This window comes from Pelophylax lessonae, assembly GCF_965119305.1.
Source record: "Pelophylax lessonae genome assembly, chromosome: 9".
Lineage (NCBI taxonomy): Eukaryota > Metazoa > Chordata > Amphibia > Anura > Ranidae > Pelophylax > Pelophylax lessonae.
This window is the reverse complement of record NC_138776.1, coordinates 39,287,286-39,302,616: the sequence shown is the minus strand read 5'-3', so window position 1 is coordinate 39,302,616 and position 15,331 is coordinate 39,287,286. Positions and strand designations below refer to the sequence as shown.

The 15,331-nt window shown below is 42.4% G+C and overlaps 1 protein-coding gene across 2 annotated transcripts in view; it reads right to left on the bottom strand.

Annotated features, from left to right (window-relative positions):
• The window catches only part of SORCS3 (sortilin related VPS10 domain containing receptor 3), a 1,013,788-nt gene that overhangs the window by 84,130 nt on the left and 914,327 nt on the right, over positions 1-15,331 (bottom strand). For both annotated transcript variants that reach the window (XM_082267888.1, XM_082267889.1), the window contains 2 exons: positions 9,938-10,124; positions 272-405 (listed from right to left, as the gene is read on the bottom strand). In XM_082267888.1, the coding sequence (XP_082124014.1) occupies positions 272-405; positions 9,938-10,124 (321 nt within the window). The remainder of the gene's footprint in view (positions 1-271; positions 406-9,937; positions 10,125-15,331) is intronic.

Here is a 15,331-nt window from a genome sequence, read left to right as displayed (position 1 = left end):
TATCTATCTATCTATCTATATCTATCTATATATATATCATGTTTGATGTACCCATCTAATTGTTGACCTAACGTGTCAATTATTTTGTTTGCAATAAAATTATTTTGTAAAAGAAAAATACATTTAGTTATTTTGCATCTTTTACAGATTTGAAATCTGTTACTGAAAAATCATTATCAGTGCCTAGTCATTCTTACAGTAATGAACATTTTCTGGCTGGTGCCATGGCAATTAGAAGGTGACAACAGTAAGACAATCACGTCTATCGTACCTTGGTATTATTTCCAACCCACCAAAAATAAGTGAGCGTTCCCGGGTGCAACGGCCAAACCACAGCGCTGATGTTGACCTCTTTGTTTCGAATGGCGACAAATGGCACTCTTAGATGAACATGTTCCACAGGACCTGGAGGTGGAAGTAATGAGAAGCCAGTGAGACAACAGAATATGATCTGTACAGAAAAAGAAACACTATACATGAAAATATAGGCACCATGTCGATCTCTTGCCCAAATGTACACTATCTCCAAATGATTGAGGTGCCTCCAGTAAAGGGTACTGTTAACAATACAGAATACGAAAATTATTGTAGACAGTTGTGTTCTTCCAATCTTGTGCCAAAAGTTTGGGAAAGACCCTTTTCCATCATGACTGTGCCTCTGTGCACAAAGCCAGCTAAATAAAGACATGGTTTGGACAGTTTGGAGTGAAGGAACTTGAGTGGTCTGCATAGAGCCCTGACCTCAACCCTACTGAACACCTCTCGGGTCAAACGAAAGCCTGATTACAAGCCAGATCTTTTCATCCAATGTGACAATGTACACAAAGCCAGCTTCATAAAGAAATGATTTGATGAGTTTGGTGTGGAGAAACTCGAGTGGCCTTCATCCCCTGATCACAATCCTACTGAACATCTTTGGGATGAATTGAAAAGCTGATTGTGATCCAGGTCTTCTCTAAAATCAGTTTTTGACCTACAAAAATTTTTTTATTTTGGTTGACCAGGCACGAATTCAAACAGAAACACTCCAGATTTGTAGAAAACATTTAAATAGAAAAATGTTTCAGTACATTTCTTGAAAAGAAAGCAGACTTCCTCATATTTTGTCTTTCAAACACTCGTTTACACAAGCATTGGCCCTTGAAGAGCGATCCACAGTGGGTCATGTGCATATTTTCTAGAGACAAGTGATACCGTAGGTATCGACCCCCAGAGGGTTTTTAGGCAGCAACAATAAAAAGTAATTAAATAGAGGAAAAGTCAAAAACTTCTAAAAAGTATTTCTTTATTGAACAATTGTTCAATAAAGAAATACTTTTTAGAAGTTTTTGACTTTTCCTCTATTTAATTACTTTTTATTGTTGCTGCCTAAAAACCCTCTGGGGGTCGATACCTACGGTATCACTTGTCTCTAGTATTGTCACTGGGTGAGCAGCCTCTCCATTTTCAGTGTTGTTTTTCAACATGTGCATATTTTCTTTCCTTGCGATGTGACAGTACCCCATTAATATTGAATAGGCGGCTGTAAAATAACATGCTCTAAGGCGTGTTAACACGCATGTTATAAAATACCGCAATGGACTGCCTAAAGAAGAGCTTTACTCCTCCCTCCTGATTTTGTTTGACCCTTCTTACCTATCCAGGGTTGTCCTCAATTCATAAACTAGCCTGCCCAACAAGTCCAGTTTTGCCCTGTTATGATCCACTGCACAGGTGCCACATCCCATGTCTCATGCTACCATTTTGGTCATCAGGAGCTGGAGCCTGTCCCCAATGACGCCTGCCAGGTCCTCCCACCAACGGCTTTGTGTTTTTGCTCCTGAAGCCTTCTGAGTTACATGGCATTGGCATTGATATCCCAAGAGATTGAAGGCACAGGAACATGTCAGTGTGAATGGGCTCTAAGAGGTCTATTTATAAAATTGGAGCAAGAGAATGTAACCAGCACACCATGGATCTCCAGCATGGGTCCAAAGCTTGTTTTAGTGATTACATCATTGTAACGGTAGAACTTTTCAGAGCCTTGCAGGACCACTTTATCTTTATCACATGCCTGATAAAAGGGTTCTGTGAAGTTCTGAAATTTTGCTTCTTTTATAATAATGTGATCGCTGAATCAAGCTTTGGACTCCTTCTGTAGATCTGTGGTGTGTGGGTGACATTCTCTCACTCTGATTATTTCGGTTCCATCTGGTGGTCACCCAAGTACGCTTGCAGCTGCTTTTCAGTAACATGTGCGTTGGGAGTAGTACATTGGTATTTATAAAATTGGATACATTTATTAGCTAATGCTGGGCCATACACGAACAGAATTTCGGCCGAAAATGGTAGTTTTAGGAAAGATCGTTTGAAAATATTCTGACTCGAATTGCGCATGTTATCGAACGATCATTATGATCATGAAAACGATTATGTAAAAGAGTTTATTCTGTCAGTTAGTGGTCTATTCGCTTTCGACCGACGAACAATAGTTCAGTCTGCAAACGGCAGAAATTCTGTGCTTGTATGGCCAGCATTAGGGTCCCCTTGAGTTACATTATATCTCTTGTTACAAAGAGCTATGTATTTCCTGTGCTCCTCAGTGCCATCTAGGGCCCATAATGCAGTATTTCACCATTAATAAAAGAACATTTATTCAGAATAATGTAGAATATAGGTTAACCACTTGCCGACTGCCGCGTGACTATTTACGTCGGCAGTCAGCCCCTCACAGGCAAAGCGACGTAAGGCTACGTCGCTAGCCTGTAAGGGTTTTGGGAGCGAGCGTGCGCTGCCGGATGCGCGCTCCCGCGCGGTCACGGACCCCCCCCCCGCACTCACGATCGTCCGTGACAGCAGGAGAAAGGCAGGCGGCTAATGTAAACAAAGCCGCCTGTCAGTCTCCCCTGTGTATGAATGGTGATCAAACGGTTCTACTATGTAGGACCGTTAATCACTGTTCTTACACTAGTAGCCACAGCCAATCCCAGTTAGAATCACGCCCCTAGGACACACTTAACCCCTCCCTCTCCAATACAGTTAACTCCTTCATTGCCAGTGTCATTTTTACAGTAACAGTGCATATGTATAGCACTGATTACTGTAGTAATGTCACTGGTAACCCCAAAAGTGTCAGAAATGTCAGTCAAGGGTCCGATCTGTCCGCCGCAATGTCGCAGTCCCGCAAAAAAATCGCAGATCGCCACCATTACGTGTTAAAAAAAAAACAACAAAAATGACAAAAATCTTTCCCTTTGTTAGTAAACGCAATAATTTTTGAGCAAACCAATCAAAATACGCTTTTTGCGATTTTTTTTTTTTTTACCAAACATATGGTAAAAAGAAAAATTGGCCTAAAATGTTAAAAAATTTTGATTTTTACATTTTTTGGGGGGGGTAATTTCATATAAAAAAATGTGAAAAATATTGTTATTTTTGCAAAATTGACGCTCTTTTTTTGTTTATAGCGCATGATCAAAAAATCGCACAGGTGATCAAATACCACCAAAAGAAAGCTCTGTTTGTGGGAAAAAAGGACACCAAATTCGTTTAGGTACAGCATTGCACGGCCGCGCAATTGTCCATTAAAGTCACGCAGTGCCAAATCGCAAAATAGGCCCTGGTCAGGAAGGGGGTAAAATCTTCCGGGGCTTAAGTGGTTAAAGAACATTTGTTGTTTGCACAGAATGAATGTATATGCAAATTTGTTGGATGAATGGCTATGCAATGTTTTTTGTAAATAGACCCTCAAGTGTGAACGTGAAAATAAAAGAGAGTCAAGAGAGAAGATCACGTCACCAGGCCTTGGCAGCTGCAGGATACAACTAAAATACCTTTTGAATTGCTTCTCAATGAACATGCAATTGTCATGAAGGTAATGTGCAGGCAGTGCAAACACATGGTGTCCCAACATCATGCCTTGGTCCCTCCCAGAACTCACATGTATGCAGATGCAGTCTGCTTTCTCCACTGCAGGTGGCGTTGAACTGCAGCGGCAGTGCAGGAGAGAGGAAGTCAAGAGTAGTATGTTTCCTCTATGGTTTCCTGGGTCACAAGGGGAGCTATCCGGTTGAATACTGCCATCCCATGTGACTCTAGCAGCCATATTGGGTCAGGCAGAGTCTATTTAAGAAACAATATCTCTCCTGCGCTCAAGTGGTATGCAGGAAGGTGAATGTTCTAGGTGGTTTTATGGCACAAATGAAGTGGTCTTGCTGCCCCCCTCGGGACCAAGGGTATCCAAAAGGCACTACAAGAAAACGACAAGAGAAGGGCGCACCGACCTTGTGCATTACCAATTAAAAAGCTTATTAAAATCAAAGAAGGGTAGCTTACAATATACTCACAAACAGAGGATATGAACAAGCATGTAGGAAATGGGCACCGCTCACTTCCAGAACACTTCTCCACTGCTGCATAGCGTGATGGCATCCTCAAAACCTGGTATAACTTACGCGTTTTGAAGGAGGACCCTCTTTCTTAGAGCCAAAATAGACACTTTGTGCCCATTTCCTACATGCGTTTTCTTGTAGAGTCTATTTAAGACCCTGGCTCCTGGTCTTGGCATGCACTTGGCATGTGGACAGTATAAAGACTGGTCACCTGTCTGGTAGGGACAGTAATTAGCAGCAGGGAGAGGTTTCAGACAAGTAGGGAAAGGATAGGGACATGCCACCGTTCTTGTGAATTGTTGCAATCGTACTCTGAGTGTTTACTACCGCCGCACCATGCTGCACCTCCCCACACTCACCATATATAAGCCTCTGCCAGCACCTTTAAAATCTGCTAATAAAACGAGACAAGCCCGCGGAAATTAGCTCGCTCTCTCCCACTAACGGCTCCTTTTGTTACTTAATGGAGCAAGGTGAAGCCAAGAGCGGTAAAGGCTTTAATAACACGTAGTTAAACAAAGACATGATTGATTTGTGGAGGAATTATGAGCGTGATAAAGTTTCAGGGCACATTTCACCCATCAGCGGGAGAGCTTGGCGTTATAAAATGCCGCGGTAACCCTGTCTTTATGTGCATTAACTTGTACACACAATTCCGTATGGGCGATCCCAGGAACGCCGCAATACTTTTAATGCGGTAGCAGCAAAGTCAAGATGATAGAGAGCGCCAATGGGACACATCAGCCAGCACCAACACGTTTTATGAGGCTGAAAGTATTTTTTTTTTACTTTCATTGAACACAAAAAAGGTTACAGGAGAACTACAGTATTGTTCATGTAAATTTAACATAAGCCTCGGCAAAGCAAGCTGAACACATGGTGAAAAGGCCCCAGAGAGAGAAGGTTATCTTCAATCAAATTCACATGGAAGAAAAATCACAGGATCAAGCAATAATTGTAGCTGAAGTTATGTGCAGGTCTTGGTTTTCACTGCCCCAAGCTTGGCAATACCTTTCCCTTTTGGCCCTTTAAAGCTGAACTTAGGGATAAGCAAATATTGTCTAAATCCATTCATCATGTGTATTCTTTGTTAAATCTTGGTGTGCTTTGTTTATGTCTTCCGGATCTGTGCGATAATCCAATTTGATACTTTTCCTGTAATAAAGACCGGTCATTGCTGGTCTCTCTCCTTGTTCCTGTGTAATTTGTCTTGTCTCGCCCCCCCTGCCCCCCCCCCCCCCCTCACCATGTAGTTTTCTATAGGGGGTAGAGTTGGTAGGGTTTTCTGGGGTGAGAGAGGGTCTAGTGACAGTCTGACAGACATCAGACTGACTGAAGCACAAAAAAATGTCAGCGGCGGACCCGGCTCACTTGCCGATCACTAAGTGATGATACAGAGACCAGAGTGGCTAGCTGCACACAGCACAGGAGAGAGACTAAGAAGGGGAAATCAGCGCCCGGGCGCCCTAGGCGGCATTGCGCTCTAGGCGACTGCCGAACTTGCCTAGTGGTAGCGCCGACCCTGTCTGGGCCCCTCCCACAGATTTGCTCTCTGCACAGAATTCATATGTACACTACACTGATAATGTCATTGCATCTTTTACAAAGTAACATCTGGGTTTATAAAGGCATTTGGTGGCCACAAAATATAGTTTTTATCCTTTGTGGCTGTTGAGGAATATATTTAATTGAAAGTTTTTGTGCCTGAAGTTCAGCTTTAAAGTGAGGTAAGTCCCCTCATAGATAGTTGTCACTGGAACAGGTGTCCCCCACTGAACGATTTCCACTCTTTACTCCATTCTGGTGACAATTCAAAATTGTTAATTTCCCTTTTATTTCCAGACAGTCTAAAACACACTATATCTGGTTATCCTGGCCATACTAAAAGTGTTTGACACATTAACACACACTGATAGGAGAATTTGCATTCAATCAAGCCCACAAATAATATATATATATATATATATATATATATATATATATACATACATATATATACTATATTACCAAAAGTATTGGGACACCTGCCTTAACATGCACATGAACGTTAGTGGCATCCCAGTCTTAGTCCGTAGGGTTCAATATTGAGTTGGCCCACCCTTTGCAGCTATAACAGCTTCAACTCTTCAGGGAAGGCTGTCCACAAGGTTTAGGAGTGTCTATATGGGGATGTTTGACCATTCTTCCAGAAGCGCATTTGTGAGGTCAGGCACTGATGTTGAATGAGAAGGCCTGGATCACAGTCTCCGCTCTAATTCATCCCAAAGGTTTTCTATCGGGTTGAGGTCAGGACTCTGTGCAGGTCAGTCAAGTTCCTCCACCCCAAACTCACTCATCCATATCTTTATGAACCTGGGTTTGTGCACTGGTGCGCAGTCATGTTGGAACGGGAAGGGGCCATCCCCAAACTGTTCCCACAAAGTTGGGAGCAAGAAATTGTCCAAAATGTCTTAGTATGCTAATGCCTTAAGAGTTCCCTTCACTGGAACTAAGGGGCCAAGCCCAACCCCAAACCCTGAAAAACAACCCCCACACCATAATCCCCCTCCACCAAATGATTTGGACCAGTGCACAAAGCAAGGTCAATAAAGACATGGATGAGCGAGTTTGGGGTGGAGGAACTTGACTGGCCTGCACAGAGTCCTGACCTCAACCCAATAGAACACATTTGGAATGAATTAGAGTGGAGACTGCGAGCCAGGCCTTCTCGTCCAACACCAGTGCCTGACCTCACAAATGCACTTTTGGAAGAATGGTCAAACATTGTAATAGAAACACCCCTAAACCTTGTGGACAGCCTTCCCAGAATAGTTGAAGCTGCTATAGCTGCAAAGGGTGGGCCAATTCAAAATTGAACCCTAAGTCTGGGATTCCATTAAAGTTCATGGGCGTTCAAAGGCAGGCGTCACATACATTTTGGTAATATAGTATATGTGTGTATGTACACTGTGTGTATATATATACACACACACACACACACACACACACACACACATTACTGTGCAAAAGTTTTAGGCAGGTGTGAATCAAATCAATATTTGGTGTGACTACTCTTTGGCTTTAAACCAGCATTCAAAGTCAGGGATTTTGTAGGATTAGAATCAGGTGTATGATTAACCAACTACACCAAGCAAATGTTAATGATCATCGATTTCATATGTAGGTTGAAACATAGCCATAACATAGCCATTAACTAAAACAGAAACATCTGTGTAGAAAACCTAAGGCTGAGGGTGAGGAACAGCCAAACTCTGCTACTAAGGTGAGGTTGTGGAAGACAGTTTCATGTCACAGGTCATACACCATGGTAAGACTGAGCACAGCAACAAGACACAAGGCCATTATATTACATCAGCAAGGTCTCTCCCAGGCAAAGATTTCATAGCAGGCTGGGGTTTCAGGATGTGCTGTTCAAGCTTTTCTGAAGAAGCAAACAATGCAGCAGATGGAAGAAACATCATGCTTACCTTTCTTCGACATTGGAAGATGTCCAGCAGTGCCATCAGCACAGAACTCACAGACCCAGGTACACCCATCTATGTCTGGAGAAGTCTGGCCAGAAGTCGTCACCATGGAAGAACTGCAGCCAAAAAGCCATTCCTCCGACATTGAAACAAGACTATGCGACTCAACTACACATGGAAACAGGAACTGCGGTGCAGAAAAATGGCAGCGGGTGCTCTGGACTAATGAGTCAAATTTGAAATATTTGGCTGTAGCAGGAGGCAGTTTCTTGGTGAAGGTCTGGAGAGCGGTATAATAATAAGTGACTGCAGGCAACAGTGAAGCATGATGGAGTTTCCTTCGATGCTTGGGGCTGCAAATGGAGTTGAAGATTTGGTCCGGGTCAATGGTGTCCTCGATGCTGAGAAATACAAGCAGATACTTATCCATCATGCCATGCCATCAGGGAGGCGTGTGATTGGCCCCAAGTTTTTTCTGCAGCAGGACAAAGACCTCAAACATACAGCCAATGTCTTTAAGAACTATCCTCATTGTAAGGAAGAACAAGGAGTCCTGGAAGTGTTGGTTTGGCCCCCACAGACCTCCCGATCTCAATATCAGGATTTGAGGCAGCCGACATCCACAGAAGATCTGTGGTTAGTTCTCCAAGATGTTTGGAACAACCTACCTGCTGAGTTCCTTTAAAAACTGCATGCAAGTGTGCCTAGAAGAATTGATGCTGTTTTGAAGGCAAAGGGTGGTCACACCAAATACTGAACTTGATTTGGATTTCTATTCTATTCATTTACTTTCCATTTTGTTGACTGATATAAATAAAATATTACCACTTCTATCTATTTCTGAAAGCATTCTTCATTTACAGCATTTTTTCATATCTGCCTAAAACATTTTCACAGTACTATATATATATATATACTCAGTATCTTACATAAGTGAGTACACCCCTCACATTTTTGTAAATATTTTATTCTATCTTTTCATGTGACAACACTGAAGAAATGACACTTTGCTACAATGTAAAGTAGTGATTGTACAGCTTGTATAACAGTATAAATTTGCTGTCCCCTCAAAATAACTCAACACACAGCCATTAATGTCTACACCGCTGGCAACAGAGTTGGAGCTGGAGAGAGTCCAGAGAAGGGCAACTAAACTGATTAGGGGATTGGAGGACCTTAACTATGAAGAGCGGCTGCAATCGCTCTATTTATTCTCCCTGGAGAAGAGACGCTTGAGGGGGGACATGATAGCAATTTATAAATATCTCAATGGGGATCTCAGCTTAGAAAAAAAACTGTTAATTCGAAGGGATTGCATGAGGACAAGAGGGCATACAATGCGATTAGAGGAGAAGCGTTTTAACCTCAGGCAACGTGGGGGGTTCTTAACTGTTAGGGCTACAAGATTGTGGAATTCTCTACCACAAGAGGTGGTTATTGTGGGAAGTACGGTGGCTTTCAAAAGACTCTTAGACGTACATCTCAAGGATCAGAATATTCAGGGCTATGTGAGATGATTACAGCCACACACACCTACACAGGTTGAACTAGATGGACTATTGTCTTTATTTAACATCTCCTACTATGTAACGGGTGTAACTATGTAACAAAAGTGAGTACACCCCTAAGTGAAAATGTCCAAATTGGGGCCAAAGTGTCAATATTTTGTGTGGCCACCATTATTTTCCAGCACTGCCTTAATCCTCTTGGGCATGGAGTTCACCAGAGCTTCACAGGTTGTCACTGCAGTCCTCTTCCACTCCTCCATGATGACATCACAGAGCTGGTGGATGTTAGAGACCTTGCACTCCTCCATCTTCCATTTGAGGATGCCCCACAGATGCTCAATAGGGTTTAGGTCTGGAGACATGCTTGGCCATTAATGGGGTGTGCTCACTTTTTTGAGATATTGAGATAATATATATATATATATATATATATATATATATATATATATATATATATTATATATATCATTAATCAGACTACAGTTCCTTTTGAGCAACAGATTATTTCATATGCAAACAGAAAATCTTCAGCTACCACTTCATATCTGTATCACAGTCATGACCAAAGACTAAAAGCCAAGAGATCTGTACTCACACGTTACGTGGAGATAGAGAAATGCGCTGTCGATGCCGACGTTGTTCTCCGCGTACGCCACGACTTGGTATATGCCAGCACTCTTATACACGTGTTTTATCCCATCTTCAATCTTGCTAAAATTAGCATAGGACACAGCGCTGCCATCCCCAAAGTCCAGCTGAATATTTATCTTTTGGAGATCGCCCTGGAATTATTATTGATATTATTAGAATACAGCATTTATATAACACCAACAGTTTGCACAGTGCTTTACAATACAAAGGGAGATAGTACAATACACTTCAACACAAGAGGGTTAGGAAGGCCCTGCCCTCGAGAGCCTACAATCGAAAGTGAAGAGGCGAGTGATACAAGGTAATAAGTGATACACGTTAATAACAAGGTGATAACTATAGGGAGTTCCAAAGGGTGGGAGAGGCTCTGGAGAATCCCTGGAGACAAGCATGGGAGGAGCTGATAAGAGAGCTAGAGAGCAGGGATGAACTAAGTATTGAACCAAACTGAGTTTGTCCCAAACCCATAGGAAATGTGTCACTTGATAGAAGCTTACAGGCTCAGTCAGCTGTGGCTGTGGAATTCCCCAATCCCCAGCTGCACATAATGAGAGAGGACACAGGCAACATCACTAAACTAATAGGGACATATGGCCATATTTAAACAATGTCACTGGCTTATAGATACGGTCTGGGATGCAGCAAACTGCAGATTAACCTTCCGTTTTTACTGCCCCTTGGGCAAATGTGTAAATGCAGTCTAAATAAGGGCTTAAAGTGTTACTAAACCCACAACAGTAAAATCAGTCTGTATATGCAGTAAAGAATGCTTGTTATACTCACTGTAGAAACCTAAGGGGTTAATTCTCTGCATTGGGTAAAAAGTCTGTTTGATCCTATCTTCTCTGATCCTCCCCTTCTTCCATCGTCCCCTAATCATTTCAGTTTGGTGTGTGTAGTGCTAAAGAGTTTTTTTTTTTTTATCTTGGGAGAGTGCATGTGATCAGCACAGGGCCAATCAGCACTGTCCAGACAGAGGGTCAGGGATCCTGCATCCTCATAGGACAATCATAGGAGAATGAAAACTCCTCCTCCAAGCTTTAACCAGGAACTGATAGAAGTCACACGACAGCTCTAACTGCTGATAAGAAAAGGTATTTAGCAGTTTATATTTACTAAAATAATTGTATTTCCATGTTCTGTGTACTGTGGGAGACCGGATATAGTGACTGCAGGCTCCTGGGTTTAGTAACACTCTAATGCATTAGACAGCTGCTGCATTCGCCAACCTGCAGTCACATGAAACAAAGGACATCATGATGGTGACATCATTGACCTAATATGGTCACCTTGTCAGTGATGTAGATTCGAGTGTTGGGTGGCTTTGTTAATATTTAAAATTTCTACTAGGCACCCCTCTCTGCCAATCTATGCTGGAAAGTGTTTTTATATGACACAACTTATTTTTCTCTTCAATTGGATGTAGAAAAAAGTGGTTTACATCTTGAGAACTGGGGGGGGGGGGCATAAAGTTCAGTCTTCAAACTTCTGCCCAGGGGCCCCTTGCTTTTATCTGACTCTTGGGGCACTTTCATACCACCGATGCAAGACGCTATTCCTTCCACTAACGCCATCATTGGGGCTTAAATTCTGTGACTGATACCCCGACTATGGGGCACTGTTCCTCCCGCTGACATCAACGGCTGAGGGCTATTCTTGCCACGGACACCATTGATGGGCCCCTATTCTTTCCAATGACATCAATGATGGGGCACTATTCCCCTCCCCTGATACCAACAATGGGGACCGATCCCCCCCCCAATACTAATGATGGGGCATTGTTTACTCCCATTGACACCAGGGCATTTTCTACTCTCACTGGCCACAGTCCAGCCCCTTCAATGTCTGAAGGACAGTAAACTGGCCCTTTGTTTAGAAAGTTTGGAGAGCCCTGCCATAGTTGCTTCAGTGGGGATTTACTTATGGATGCTTTAGCTAACTGGTATATATGAATGTGGTCCAGACAGTTTGTTTGTCACAGGTGTTGGTGACAACATTGGCATTTTACTGGTGGAGGGCTTGTGGTTGTTTTTTCATGTTTCTTTTTACTTTTTAAAGAATGTTTGTACAAATGTCATGTGGCTCTAAAAAAAATCACTTGATTAGCCATCCTTTAGGCCTGGAGAAGTCCTGAGGGCGAGCATGGGAGGGGATTGAGAGCTAGCATGTAAATGAGTTTTCTGGCACCGCCTAATAGTTGGACAGGTTGGGTTGGGAATTCCTGAGGAAAGGTCTAGAAGAAAGCATCTAGAAAAGTCCTGGGGCAAGCATGAGAGAAGATGAAGAGGGAACTAGAGAGCAAGAAGTCTTAAGAGGAGCAGAGAATAGAAGATGGTTTGGTTGATATTTTGAGATTAGATTGGTGAGAGAAATTTGGGCAGAGTGGTGGATGGTTTTGTTAATATTTTTCATTTGCATGGTAGGACAATTGGAAACCAGTGTGGGAATTGCAATCTATGATGGAAAGCATTTGCATATGACAAAACTTCAGTTTCTCCATTATTTGGGATATGGGAGAATGTGGTTAACATCTAGGGCAGTGATGGTGAACCTTAGCACCCGAGACGTTTTGGAACTACATTTCCCATGATGGTCATGCACTCTGCAGTTTAGCTGAGCATCAAGGGAAATGTAGTTCCAAAACATACGGGGTGCCAAGGTTCGCCATCACTGATCTAGGAGAACTAGGGGACATTTTTTTCCTCCTGGAAACACACCATAGAGGCCTTATTGGGGATTTATCTATGGATGATTTAGCTACCTGTTACATATGAATGTTGTCTGGACAGTTTGTTTGTCACGGGTGTTGGTGACAACATTATTATTTGTATAAACTGCATTTGGCCCCAAGCTAATCACTTGTATCCTTTAATTCTAGAGAAATCCTGGGGCCGAGCATGGGAGGAGATGAGGAAGGAGCAAAGAGATGAGTTTTCAGGAATTACTGTACCTAAAGGCGGACAGAGTAGGATATACTGTAGCTGGACAGGTTGGGTAGAGAGTTCCAGAGGATGGGTAATGACTCTGAATTAGTCCAGGAGGTGAGCATGAGGGGGGGGGGTGGAGAAGAGCAGGTGAGCAGGGAGCTATAACGCAGGAGGTTTCTGGAGTAGTAGAGAGGATAGCTTGGTTGTTATTTTTTTTTTTTATGAGGATGGTGATGTCGATTGACAGTAGTTGGTGGCTTTGTTAATATTTTATTGGTCGCACAATTGAAAGCCAGAGGAGGGATTGGAAAAAAGGATTAGTGGACACCCCTTAGACACCCCTCTCTTCCAATCTATCCTGGAAAGCATTTGCATGGGGGGTGGTGAGGCTCATATCTAGAATAACTGGGGGAAATTTTTTTATTGTAGATTAACCATGGTCATTAACCACTGGGGGTTTAGTTATGGGCATTTAGTTAAATGATGTGTGGTCCTCACAATTTGGCATGGGTGTTGGTTTTACTGGTGGAGGGTTTGTGGATGTTTTAAAAACTGACTTTGGCTCTAAGGTAATCACATGATTAGTCATCCTTTCATCCTTTAAGTCAGGAGAAGCCCAGGGGGCAAGCGTGGGAGGAGATGAGGAGGTATTTAGAGAGAAGGACATCTTCAGAGGAGCAAAGAGGATGGTTTAGTTGATATTTTTTGAGACAAGGTTGGTGATGTAGATTGGAACATAGTAGTGGATGACTGTTAATATTTTAAATTTAATTGGGGGGGAAATTGGAAGCAAGTGTTGGGATTGGCAGAATGAGGTGGTAGACAATCCTCTTTATCTCTTTACCAGTCTATCCTGGAAAACGTCATGGGGTGTATGGTGTGGTTGACACCTGTTTTCACTGGAGATTCACCATGGTTGTCTCAGTGAGGATTTAGTTACGGATGATTTGGCTAACTGATGCTTGGTAGGGACAGTCTAATTGTCATGGGTGTTGGTGACATCATTTCCATTTTACTGGTAAAGGGTTTGTTAATGTTTTTCATAGTTTTTTTTTTCTAAGAATATTTGTTAAAAACCGACTTTGGACCTAAGGTAATCACTTGATTAGCCACCCTTAAAAGCAGCCCTCAGATTATGCTATTTCTGTGTCGGAAGAAAAGAACATTTTTTGATTCCCCCATCAATGCAGCCAATGTTAATGGGGGAATCCCTCCCATAGTGCTACTGTGTCCTACTGGGGGGGAGCCTTCCCTGCCAGCAGAACACATTGATCACTGTTGGCGGCTATAGCGATTGATGGATCAACTTATAACCAGCTAGCCCATAGATGGAATGACATTTGGCTGGTCCTTGCTGAACTGGCTGAGATTTGATCCATCTATGGGAGGCTTAAGTCTGGAAAAGTCCTGGGGGGGCAAGCATGGGAGGAGATGAGGATGGATTTAGAGAGAAGGACATCTTCAGAGGAGCAAAGAGGATGGTTTGGTTGATATTTTTTGAGACAAGGTTTGTAATGTAGAATGGCACATCAAAGTGGATGACTTTGATAACATTTTGAATTTTATTGGTGGGGCAATTGGAAGCTGGAGTTGAGATTGGCACCCCCCTTCCAATCTATGCTGGATAGGGCTTGTATAAGATAAAACTATACATTTTCTGTCAATTGGAATATGGGATAACGTGGTTGACATCTAAAAGAACTGGGGGAGATTTATTTCCCTGGAGGTTTATCAAAGTTTCTCCGCTGGGGATTTAGTGATGGACAATTAAGCTAACTGTATGGTCTGGAGAGTTTCATAGTCACAAGTATTGGTGATAATGTTGTCATTTTACTGGTTCAGAGTTTGTGGATGTTTTTATATAGCTTTTTATACATATGTTGTATAACCTGCATTTGGCCCTAAGGTAACTCCATGATTATCTATCCTTTAAGTGGCTGTTTGGTTCCACTATAATTCCACCTCCAGTCCAGGGAACTCAACTGAAGGAGGTATTGTATGACTTGCAGAGGCCGTGCACCTCAGTTATTTGACAAAATTATTGCTAGAGAGCGTTTTATCTCTGGATTTTCCCTCTTCTAGACATGGAACATATTTCAAAAGGCCATGGGATTTAACTATCTTATTGATTGCCCGCAAGATGGTTGGGATCCATTAAAGGTCACACGTTTTCTAAATTGGAAGTCATTTATCAGATTCTCGTATTGTGTGGTGGTGTCAGGTGCTCAAGGAAAAAAAGGCAATTTAAACAGTAAGGGAAAATCAGTGTTACCATGAAAGAAGTCATTTGTGTGTGATCCAGCCCTGGTCACTAACGATGAAGATAAGGGAGTCACAATCACACTGGTAACATATGTCAAGCCACATTTAAAAAGCAATTCTCTGTAAGTTAAAGTGACACTAAACTCTGG